The sequence below is a fragment of the Heliangelus exortis genome, chromosome 4 (assembly GCF_036169615.1).
Source record: "Heliangelus exortis chromosome 4, bHelExo1.hap1, whole genome shotgun sequence".
In the NCBI taxonomy this organism is placed as follows: Eukaryota; Metazoa; Chordata; class Aves; order Apodiformes; family Trochilidae; genus Heliangelus; species Heliangelus exortis.
In genome coordinates this window covers 29,720,610-29,732,618 of record NC_092425.1, presented here as the reverse complement: position 1 = coordinate 29,732,618, position 12,009 = coordinate 29,720,610, and the positions used below count along the sequence as shown (strand labels likewise).

General features: G+C 35.1%; 1 protein-coding gene across 2 annotated transcripts in view; it reads left to right on the top strand.

Moving 5' to 3' along the window:
* Nucleotides 1–11,207, top strand: part of SLC30A9 (solute carrier family 30 member 9) — a 30,357-nt gene extending 19,150 nt beyond the window's left edge. Inside the window, exons 15-18 of one of the 2 annotated variants that reach the window (XM_071743654.1) lie at nucleotides 866–1,031; nucleotides 5,482–5,611; nucleotides 8,593–8,706; nucleotides 10,174–11,207. In XM_071743654.1, the coding sequence (XP_071599755.1) occupies nucleotides 866–1,031; nucleotides 5,482–5,611; nucleotides 8,593–8,706; nucleotides 10,174–10,218 (455 nt within the window). In that variant the 3' untranslated portion in view covers nucleotides 10,219–11,207. The remainder of the gene's footprint in view (nucleotides 1–865; nucleotides 1,032–5,481; nucleotides 5,612–8,592; nucleotides 8,707–10,173) is intronic. The other variant, XR_011725814.1, reaches the window with a different exon arrangement.
* Nucleotides 11,208–12,009: the final 802 nt, after the last annotated feature.

Here is a 12,009-nt window from a genome sequence, read left to right as displayed (position 1 = left end):
GGGGATTTAAGGAACCAGTTCTTCCCTTCCTTTTAAGTGTAGTGTTACGAGTGTTATTTTAAGATTACAATAGCTCTAAACAGTGTGGAAGCCTAACTTGTGGAGGTTGGTGATCTGTATGGCTGCTGGTTCAAAGTCTCTTTGCTTTACAGTTATTTTCTAAAGAGGAAAGATTATTTATTTGTCTCTTTTCTAATATTGACTTTGGCTTTTCAATTGTTTAAAAAAATAAATATGCTAATTTTTTTCTTCGGGCTTCTAATGAGTTAATTGCAGGTTCATTTTTCATGTAGAAGGCAGTTTCTTATTCCATCTCTAGTTTCGTTGTCTACTTAAAAATACATTACTGCTTCTACAAATCTGAATATGAATTAACGTATTTTAAACGTATTTTAAAACGTATTTTAAAACCTTATAACTACTGCATTGCAGAAATGATTAATGCTTGCAATTTTATGTTACTGTTAAAAGAACACAGACTTCTGTGCTAGTACCTGTGTTTGTATATATTTTTATATTAATAAGGGTAAATCTGTACACTGAAATGGAACTGACTGTCAGGAGTTTACTGGTTTATTCATACTCAAGGAAATAGGAGATGCTGAGGGAAAAGAGGGACTTGAGACTATATCTTAAGATAAATTATTGTGTTCCAGCTTTATATTGTTCCTCAATAGGAAAGAATTGCCAGTGCATTAAAAAAACCAACCACAAAACCCAAACCAAAGTATTCCACCAAAATTGAAAACCAAAACTCTCTGAAACCACGTACTCTTTTCAGTATGAAATATGAATTGTCTGCTATGTTTTAGAAATGCTCTGTGCAATTAATTTGACTTTTATTTTATTTTATTTTTTTTTTTAGGAAACCCTTATTATGACAGTGTGGGGTCACTTGGTGTTGGAACTTTGCTAGGAACAGTGTCAGCATTTTTAATCTACACCAACACTGAAGCCTTGCTGGGACGATCTATTCAGCCTGACCAAGTGCAGCGACTCACTGAGTTCCTGGAAAGTGATCCTGTAGTAAGGTAAGGATTTTTACAGCTCTCTCTCTACTAAAACCAAAAAATGGCAAGAAAATAACATTTGGAAAAGGAACTTGAAATTAGTGAGATCTGGTGAGAATGATTATTTTTAGGGTGGATTCTCCTGTACTGAAATTTTAAAATCTTAGTTATTAGTGACTTTTGTTTATGTGCTAAAAATTTCAATAAGTGAATACTTATACCTCTCAGATGTTCCACAGCTGAAATTAATCTGGCTGTCAAACTATTTTACAGGAGGTGACAATGACTTAAAGAGAAAGCTGTAGCAAACTTAGAAATATTTTCAAAAGGCATGAAGTGAAAGCTCTTAAATGATGCAGTAATGTTGTTTTCATAGTTTATTATCACTTAAATGTTTAAATTCTGTTACTTAATATCCAGTGCCTGAAATTCTGTAGCTGTTGGCTGCAGTGCTCCAATAGTATTATGTTGTAATAGATCCTCCATGTTATATGCTTACAGAATGAACTTAATATCATTGGAAATCTGCAATTTGTTGTGAAATAAGTTTATAGCTCACTAACTTTGAAGTCTTGCTTAAATGCTTAAGGGAGCTATTTTAGCTTATCCTATTTATTAGCCTTGATTTAGAAGCAAAACTCATTTTCTTTAGCATTCAGGAACATATTTCTGTGTAAATCAGCTGGAATATGTGAGTGCTTCTTTTAGTCGTAGCTATTACTGAGCTCTGGAGGGGCTCGTTAGTTAACACCAGAATACTTGAAAAAAACAAGTGTTACATCACCTCTGTTGCAAGCAACAGGTTGGGATAACATGCCCTTCATTCCAGAAGCTCAGCAAGATTCCTAGAACAGGATTGTGTTAGAATTTTCACATGTCAGTAACTAAACTCTGTTGTGGTGGCCCAAGATTAGTCTGAATGGTAGAGTGTGTGTCAATAGTGCTCTGTTAGAGTAGGTCAGGTCACCTGGTTATTTGTACATAACTTCTGTGCTGCTTTTTTTCCAAAGTGCTCAGGTGGCTTTTTCTCTTCTCAGGATGGAATCATAAAAGTTCTCGTCCAAGCAACATTTGATACTTTAATCTATTTTGTAGATTGTGCTTCTCAAACAGGCAGACTTAGTTCATCATCTTTTTGCTGTAGACATTTTTTTAAAAGAAGTAACAATTGTAAAAAGGCATGAAGAGTAAAAATATTGAAGGCTTGGTAATAAACTGTGTGGTTGTCTTAAGGTAATAAACTTATATGTTTAGGTACTTCTCATAACACCATTCACATGACCTTCTGTAGGTGTTTTGTATTGAATTATACCCTTTTTAGGTATAATTCTTATACCTACTTTGATTTAGTGCATTCTTGGTGTTTAACCAAGTTCTTCTTGTCCTTCTGATATGTTGAGATTGGTTAACTTAAATTTTCTAATAAAACGTGGTCTTGATCTCAGAATTCTCTGAGATATAAAAGTATATTGCTCTTGCTGGTAACTAGGCACAGTTTAGAGAAAAAGCTGCTCTCATTTTTCTTATTTCAGCCTTCACTTTGTAAGGATTTTTAATTTGTTTTCAACTTTTCCCCATAAAATGATGAAGTCTTATAGCATCAAATATTTCTTCAAAAGACTACTTGTACGTTTTTGTCAGCATATCTTTGAGCTTGTAATAGTTTCAGCATTTTCCTGAACATTGAAACTCCCTCATTTTCTTGAATGGAGTTTTGTATCAGTATGTCTTCTTACATTTTTTCTACTGGCACCAAATGTAAAAGAAAAAGCTGAATACTGGATTGAAGCTGACTAACATTTGCTCTTTTAATTTCAACCTTTCAGGGTTTTCAGCTACTGAACTGTATCTGAGTTCTTGATGCTATCCTTTCTGTAGTTGCTGCTTCCCAGATCAGTCCTCCTTTGTTCTTTCAGGGAGGATTTACAGTCATTATTTTCAGATATATCCTGCCAAATATGAAGGTGATATATCAGGGAATCATTTAGTATTCATCAGAAGCTATTTTAGGTTCATATTGACCAAAGAATCCAGAGGCTCTGATTTCTGCCCCTGGCAGCAGCACCACCATTTAACTTGGTATTCCAGCAATAGCATGCCTGAACATCATGTTCTACTGCCAGTTATAAAGTATTTGATTTATCAGACAATACTAATTGCTGTACTGCTAAAATAAATAATCTGTTGTTTATTTTTTTACCTAAATCTTTTTTTAAAAATTTTTTTTAAACAGAATTGTTTGACAAGACTTATGTTCCCTGAAACCTTACTGTCTGAAATTACTACTGTCTCTATGTAATTTTTTCTCCATCTTTTTCACTCTTTTTATTTTCGTTGTCAGGTGAAGGTGTCTTTAGTTAAATGGTTTGTCTGATTTGCTATTCTTAAATTTTGGTAGTGTTGTTACTCTACTGTTAAAAAAATTATCATCAGTATTGCAGAATGAAAAATTATTTGACCTTCACAACTACTCTTACTTCTTTTTATACTTGAATGCACTTTATGGAGTCTGATGAATTAGAATTTTTTTTTTTTCCTTTCAAATATCCAGTATGCTTTTTCGCTACTAATAGGGAAACACTTTGTAGTACTAATATATTGTTTTGCTTTGTTAGAACAAAAAACCTATGATTATTGCATGTTTCTGACTATGCTGTACCATCATAACAGTTTTATCATTTCCATCTAGTAGCAAGCGTGTTCCAGATTATCTTTTGGTTTTGTGATACTTAAAAAATGTAGCTTTGTATTGCACACAAAGCCTTTCTTTGTGCTTCTATCGGTTTGCAGGACTTTGTAATTTCTTCTTTAGGCTTGTGGCTATTTATTTTCCCTTTTTCATTTTGCTTGGTAATTTCTAGATGCAGCCCTTATTTCATTTGTGATCCGGAAAGGGCTTTCAGTCAAACTTGTTCTCAGCTGGAAAATTATTTATTATTTGCTATAAAAACATTGCATTTGTAACTCTCATTCACATCTTTGGTGCCTAAGTCATCTTCTTAACTTCTTAGCAGTTCATCTTAACTGAAGTATAGGAGATTAGACTTTCAGAACTGTGAAATAAAATATACAACATGGTACAGACTGTCCTGATTCTGTTCTTATGGAATATAATCGCAAATCCCGAGGCATAAACTATTCTTAGTGACAGTTTCATCTTTAATTTTTATTTCCTTGTAACAGCTATTGGTTAATTGTGCTACTCTTCCATACTCTTGTACTGGAAAAATCTGTCATTCTGGTTTTGGGGTAAGAAAAAAGTATTACAACTGATGACTCAAAACCAGTAATGTGACATCCTCTGACAATTTTTTCTTTAATGTAAAATTTGCTCTTTTCTCTAGCTTTGATTATGGTGTCTACTAGCCATCCACACTCTTCCTAAGCAAGCTTTGCAGCTCAAGTTTTGGCACACACATTTGTATTTTTGAATTATTAGCGATTTTTCTCCCAATTCACTGTCTTATCTTTCCTGTACAGCTTTTAAGCAGTAAGGTAGACTTTTTCTTCACGTTTACAGAATATGCATCATTTCACTGAGTATTATCAGGTTACTGCTTAATAAGAATCTTTAATATCTCTTGTTATCTTCTTGCTTGGCTTTGATAGGCACTTGATATGTGTTCAATATTCTTCAATCACATGGTTTCAGATTCTCCCCAGTAACTCTCATTGAACCACGCCCATTATCTTAAATAGCCTCTTGTGTGAGGAGGTAGTTTGCCAGTTGGGTTACTCCAGTTAGTACAGTTTTGATTCAGAAGCTTCCCACAGAATAGCTGTGTAAATTTGATTGGAGCTGAAAATTCTTTATTGCTATCAGTAAGCTGATAGGTCTTTTAATCTGCTTAAATGTTTACTAAGATGTATTTTTAATGTTCCTATATTTAGTTCATGTTCTATATTTTTTTTTTAATATGCTTACCCCTCCTCCACACTGGAGTACTACAAGAAGTATTCCATAAGCATTTCCTGTGACTCATCTTACATTCCTGCCTCCTGCTCTTTGCCACTCACTTTCTTGTTCACTCTATAGAGCAGGCTCCTTCCAAAATAGATGCCCTCTGCTTTCTTCCTTCATTGCCTGTGAAGGTAGTTTTGATTTATAAACATTCAGATGAGAAAAAATATTTCTAGTTGGGAAGAGAAAATTCTAGCTAAGAGGCAAAGGACATGTTAAATATGTTCTAGTTCTAAATCTGCAATGCTTCTTGTAGTGTGTCTTTTATTGCAGTGAGCCATTTGTGGATATGTTGATGTAGGAGATACTCGTGGAAGTGTTAAAACCAGTTAAATATAAGTTGTCTTTAATGGAAGCGTGTGGTGACAAAAGTGAGGATAGGCAAAGGCAGTGGCCTTTTAAAATTACAGGGTCATTTTGTTATGACAGCATTATTAACATCAGAAATCAAACTAGCTAGTTGTTCATTTCATCTTGTTATACATTTTCTCTAAAAATTATGTGTTTCAGAGCAATTCATGATGTTAAAGCCACAGACATGGGAATGAGCAAAGTGAGATTCAAGGCAGAAGTAGACTTTGATGGACGGGTTGTTACTCGTTCTTACCTGGAAAAACAAGACATTGAACAGCTGCTACAAGTATGTTGAAAGAAATGATTTTGTAATTTACAGTGTTTGATATTTACTTTCCAATTTTAAGTATGTTTAAACCCAAGATTTTCAAGTAGGTGAGATATATTCCACTTATTCATTTTGAAAGGTTGCAGATGTTTTTACTTTGTATTAGTTAAAGATCTGTGCACAGAATTGTATTACGTGCTGCTGAAATAGAGACACTTCTGGGCTGACTAGGGGGAGGATGGATTTATTATTTCAATTTTTTGTTAGAAAATACAGGTATGTCCAAAATAATTTTAATGAGAACACAATTCTTCCAATATTTTTTATTGAGTGACAAAATGTCTAGTGAAAACTGGAAGCCTGTCTTGTGAGAGTAAGTATGTTTTGGCAGAGCCATTTGCTTTGGGTGCTGAAGATGCAGATCCAGCCATTCACACTAGATTTGAATATGGGTTGCTTGCATCACATGACTTAGCATTTTGACAGCATTTAACAATTATCAGCTCTTAAGTGCCTGTTTCTGATTGTAGTGTTGTTCACAGTAGCTTTTCTTAATTCCTCTCCAATATCGAAATACAAAACTGCTTTCAGCTGGATTCTGTTACAGCTGAAATCTACATGATTTTTTCTTTGCTACCCTTTCAAAATAAAAAGTGGACATCAGATGTCTGCCCATCAAACATGACTGAGAAGTTACCTGAGTTTACATTGAAATTACTGCAGTTTTTTAGACCAATAGTTAGTGTCTGAGTTTCTAAAAAGTACTGCTCTTTAATGTCAAAATAAGCACATATGCATATATCTTACATATAGTACAATAAGTGATCTGTTCATGTGTTGCATTTCAATTTAATACATTTTTGAGGGCAAGACTGCTGTCAGATTTATATAACAGGGACACTGCAGATTTTCTTGGTTTTATATTGCCAAGTCTCAATTGCTTTGTTGTTGCAGCTGTTTATTTACCTTTTCAAATCCTTTGTTAAATTTTGTTCCTTACCCACTATTCTCTTCGGCAACTGCATACAATTGTTGATGGTTCTCTCAACTAGTATTGTTGGGGAAGTTCTTTCTGATTGTTTTTAAGTTGGCAGCTGTTTTTACACAGATGATTGTCATTTCATGTAGTGACCTCTTTGTCAGCTGTAAAACCATGGTTGAAGGGTAGCTGCTTTGAGCAGAACTCAGCCACTTGAAGCCAAGGGCAGACATAGTGCTTGCCTTTTGATCCATAGTTTTTCAAGTAACTATCTCATTCAGCTAGCATTGCTATCAGTGTTACTCTTTCTAAAGTTGTGAAATATTTGTTGAAATGCTGTCATTCTGATTGATCTCATTTCTTTACCTTATTAGACATTCTGTGACTATAGTAACATAGGTTACTGTAGTTAGGCTATATTTTAAGCTCTCTCAGTTACATTATTCCTCTTCATTTTTAGAGTAATGGGCAGGGATGGGGTGTCAGGGAGAAATTTCTGTTATGTTGTAGTTGTATACACAAGAAATGTTATCTAATAATTACTCTGCAACACTACAGCACTCTGTGGGGAAGAGTGCTGGGGAAGAGTGGGGAAGAGTGACTGGAAAGTTGCCCAGCAGTGGGGGTGTTGGTCGACAGCTGAATATGAGCCAGCAATGTGCCCAGGTGGCCAAGAAGGCCAATGGCATCCCTGGTTGTGTCAGGAATAGTGTGGCCAGCAGGACCAGGGAAGTGAACATCTCCCAGTACTTGGCACAGGTGATGCTGCACCTTGAATACCCATTTTTGGGTCCCTCACTACAACAGGAACATTGAGGTGCTGGAGCATGTCCAGAGAAGAGCAAGGAAGCTGTGGAAGGGTTTAGAGCACAAGTCTTATGAGGAGTGTCTAAGGGAATCTGGGTTTTTTAATCTGGAGAAGAGGAGGCTGATGGGAGGCTTATTGCCCTATACAACTACCTGAAAAAGGAGGTTGTAGCAAGGTGGGTGTTAGTCTCTTCTCCAAATTAACAAGTGATAGAACAGATGGAAATGGCCTCAAGTTATGTCAGAGGAGCTTTAGATTGGATCTTAACAAAAGCTCCTCCCTGAAAGAATTGCCAGGCAGTGGAACAGACTGCCCAGGGAAGTGATGGAGTCACCATCACTGGAGATATTTAGATGAATAGTTGTGGTCATGGTTTAGTGGTAGACTTGGGAGTGCTAGGTTAGTGGTTGGACTTGATGATCTCAAAGGTCTTTCCCAACGAGGACAATTTTGTAATTCTTTGCTAGCTATAACCTATTTGTCCTGAGCATACTGCAGCTGTATCACAAACTGTGGTTGAGATACTACAAGGCAAATGGCTTCTAGCCAACTTGATGTGAGACCTCTAAGGAAAACTCATGACAATGCTGTAATACCTGCTTTAGTTTTGGTTTTTTGGATGGAGGATCAGGGCATCCTATTTTCCATAGCATCTTTCCTTTACTGTTTTATGCTCTGGGCCTCCTAGTCTGAGTTCCTATCAACTACATTCAAGTTTTTTGATATTATGGGGGAGCTGTATATACAGGAGCATTCACAGTAATCTTGTGGATTTTCAGATGAGTTAATAATGTGATGCCCAAAGTAAGCAGTGTAATGCAATAGCTAGAATGTAGTAAAATGAGGAAAGAATACACAGGGGCACCCTACTCTGCCTTGCTGTGAGCAAGAGATACCCCAGAAACTTCTAAAAAATTAATGAACTTCTCTTAAACTTACTTGGAAAATAAAGGAAAAAAATCTGTTAAAGATAAAAGGTTTTATATCAAGTGCAGGTGTAATGGTAAGCCAGCTGTTTTTGTTGAATAAATGCTGTGTCTTCGAGACACAAGAACAGATATTTTGACAAGAAATGCTTATAAGTGTTTGGACTTTTTTTTTTGTTTGCTTTGGCTTGTGTTTTTTTTCTTCACTTGAAATATGTCAGGACCCTCTGCAATGTTATTCCTTTCTTTTCCTTGTCTTAACCTCTTAAATTTGATTTCTTCCTAGGAAATTCAACAAGTGAAAACACTTGAAGAATTAGAAGCCTTCATGCTTAAACATGGTGAGAATATAATTGACACACTGGGAGCTGAAGTAGACAGACTTGAGAAGGACCTAAAGGTAAAATTTAGTTGTCTATTAGGGAATGCTTATTCTATGACACATTTTAAGTTATATCACTGTGTCTGCTTTTTTAGATTTTGTTTGTGAATATGGGAGGAAGAATTTGATAATCCTAATGCAAATATTCTTGCTTGTCTTATCATTAACTAAGTTCTGACCAGCAACAAACCCTTACTTTGCTGTTGTGTAGAATACATAACAAATGGATCAATTTTCTACTACTGTAGAAAAATATTTTGTGCGATGGGACCTCACTGTGTCTTTTTTTACTGTATTCTTACAATGCCAGCTTATCTAAAGTACATTGGATTTTGTTTTAGTAGTAAAGGAGCAAATTTCAATTTTACTTTTTTATTTTTTCTTTAAATCTCATACTAAGCATTGTATCAAATTTATCAGTGCACGATGAGGGCTTTATTTTTTGGCCTTGCTGAAGCAGTACATCATTGTCATTATTTTTTTAATTCTGTGGTTTAAATATAGTTTTGTTGATACAACAAAGGATTGTTTCCATTTTCAATTTTATATTTGTATTGTGGCTGTTAATCTTGCCTTTTCTGGCATGAATACAGATTTAGAAGTGTACTGACTGCCAGACAAATACAGTCCTGCAGTCCTGTCATGGCTGCCTTTTTCAGTCATCAGGAGATAGTGCTCAAGAGCATATCTGTCCTTGCTTACTGTATTTAATAAATATTGTTTTAGTTTCTGTCCCTGGAGTGGTGCTGTTTAAAAACAAAAATACTATTTTTAAAATATATTTGTACCTGCAGATGCAGTTCTTCATGGGTTTTGAGGAGCAGGATCCTGACTAATTATTTTATAAGCATGAATGCTTTTTTCTTTTGTATAGGCTTTTTTTTTTGTTTTGTTTTGCTGATGAGTGTGCTTTTACTAAATATGCTACTCAGATTCACTTGCTGGATGACTTTGCAGCCAGTGGCTTTCAGTCCTCTTTTGGATTGTAGAATTCATATAATAACAATAGCCTATTTCTACAATATCAACAAATGCCTATTTCTTTATAGCAACAGTATTTTGAATCTTTATAAATAGCTTCAGTGAAATAAAAGGAATTATTTCAACAATCTTATTCATTATTCAGGAAAGTATCTTACAACATAAGATGCGTGGGAGAGATGCTTATATGGATTGGTCTATATAAAAGCTAACTGCCATTTTAAAATTGAGAGCTGCTTCATGCTTTAGAAGGCATAAGAACTAATTTGTCTGTGATTTTCAAAAGTATTTGTCAAATAAAAAGATGAATTAGCCTTCAAAAAATTCCTTATAGTATGGGTAATGTTTGAAACCATTCCTCATTTAAGAGTAGTCCTTATGTTACAAGAGTAGCTCTGTTACCAGAAAAGGAGATTTCTTACCCAGCTGCCAGTGTTTTATATCCATGTGCAAAAATGCGTTTGAATATTTTCAATAAAATTGTATTTAAAAATTCTATTTCAGCAACGAAACCCGGATGTTCGTCATGTGGATTTGGAGATACTTTAGACTTGGCAGAAGAAGTCTTCAGGTTGCTACCGTTTTGGAAAGAAGTCATGTAAAGGGCTGAAAAGCTTCTGAATTTTCAGTGACCTCAGCACCATACCTCGCTTACTTTTGCTGTAGGCTTCCTGTACTGTTAGCACTCCTTCTGTTTCTGGAAGAGCGCTAGACTTGCAGACAAAAATTTCCGTGGCAAAATTCATTTTCAAAATTTACTTAAATTCCACAGGAGAGTCTGCCAGAGTGTATTTACTGCAATTCAGAACTTAAGACCTGAGGTTTAGTTAGGCAAATATAGCGGCCTGAAAATATACAACACACTTAGTTGTTCCATTTGTGTCCCTTTGCAGTCAGTTTGCACTTCTTTAGTTTCTTTCAAGATATCATTAAAGGTTCTTGGGAGATATTAAGATTAGCTAGGAAGAGTTTGTTCCAGTGGAACCTGCCAACCTTAAACTAATTGTAGTACTTCCAACTGTGTGATTGTTTCACAGTTTTGATTTTTTTTTTTTTTTTTTTTTTTTTTTTTTTTTTCTATGAGGTGAATTCTTTCAAACAGGCCCTGACCTTCTCTCAAGTATCACAGCCTGGAAACCTGCTTTTTGCCACTGTTGTGATTACCACCCGCGCTTCAGATAAATAAGGCTTTGCTCCTTAGAGGAGTCAGCTGTCTGTGGGTAGCCAGAGTATGTTAAGTTACTGTGAAGAAATTACTGTGTACAGATTTCAGTGAACTTCTCTGTTTAGTTTTTTTTTTTCCTATTTTGACACTTGTTCTCTTATTTGTAAGGATCTTCAGATGTAATCTGTCAGATCTCTATGACAGTGCTTATTAAAAGTTACCTGGCATTTTTGGCTTTTTATACTTTCAATAGGCTGTATTGCGAGATACGGTCTTTGCTAGAAGGTAGAAGAGATGTAGTTGTAAGTTACAATAGTAAAAAAATGTATTAGAACTATTTATAATTAAACAAATGAATGCATTATACTTTTAATTTATTTACTTCTTGATATCATCTGTTTCCCGAATTCTAAACTGCTTACTTTTGTGTTTTTTAAAAATTGTCCCTCCTTGTTTGGGAAAGTAAGTTAATTCTATGCGTAGTCCTCTACAATCCCGACACGAGTGCTTAGAGTTTATAACTTCAAAATGTGTAGTTCCAGCACTGTACATTGTCAGCCTCAAGGCTTTCTGCAGTTGGCACCCATTTTGTACCAGATTCCTTGAGACCTGGTCTGATTAATAAAGTATGAGTACTGATCATGGAAGTTCAGATGTAAGGAAATAACCGAATATGAACAACTCTGTGGAAAACCCTTTATGCACTTTAACATATTTCAGTGAAATGAGAATTGCTCATGGGTGAGAGGTGGTAATAAGACCCTTGAAATGACTCAGTAATGACTGATTTGGTGAAAGAAGAAATGTTGATATGAAACACAAGTCTTCAAAAATCAATTTACGATTAAATTATAAATATTGCAGCAAATAATAATTGTGCAGACCAGTATGTCCAGATTCACCTAAAAGCATTTTAGAATGGCTTTTTTCATATTAAGCATCACTTACCAGTGAATTATGAGAATTTAAAATAGCATGTCTTTTGACAGCTGGAAAGCACTTAGCATGCTGGTCTTTTTAAGTAGAAGAACATTCCAGAGCTCGGTTACAAATGGGGCTTCACATACAGTAATTGTGGGTGAAGGCATCTCTTGAGTACCCTTGTCCATAATCCATATTTGCTGGTGGCTTTTTAGCATATTAATTTATTATGGCTGATCAAAAGAAGGCCTACT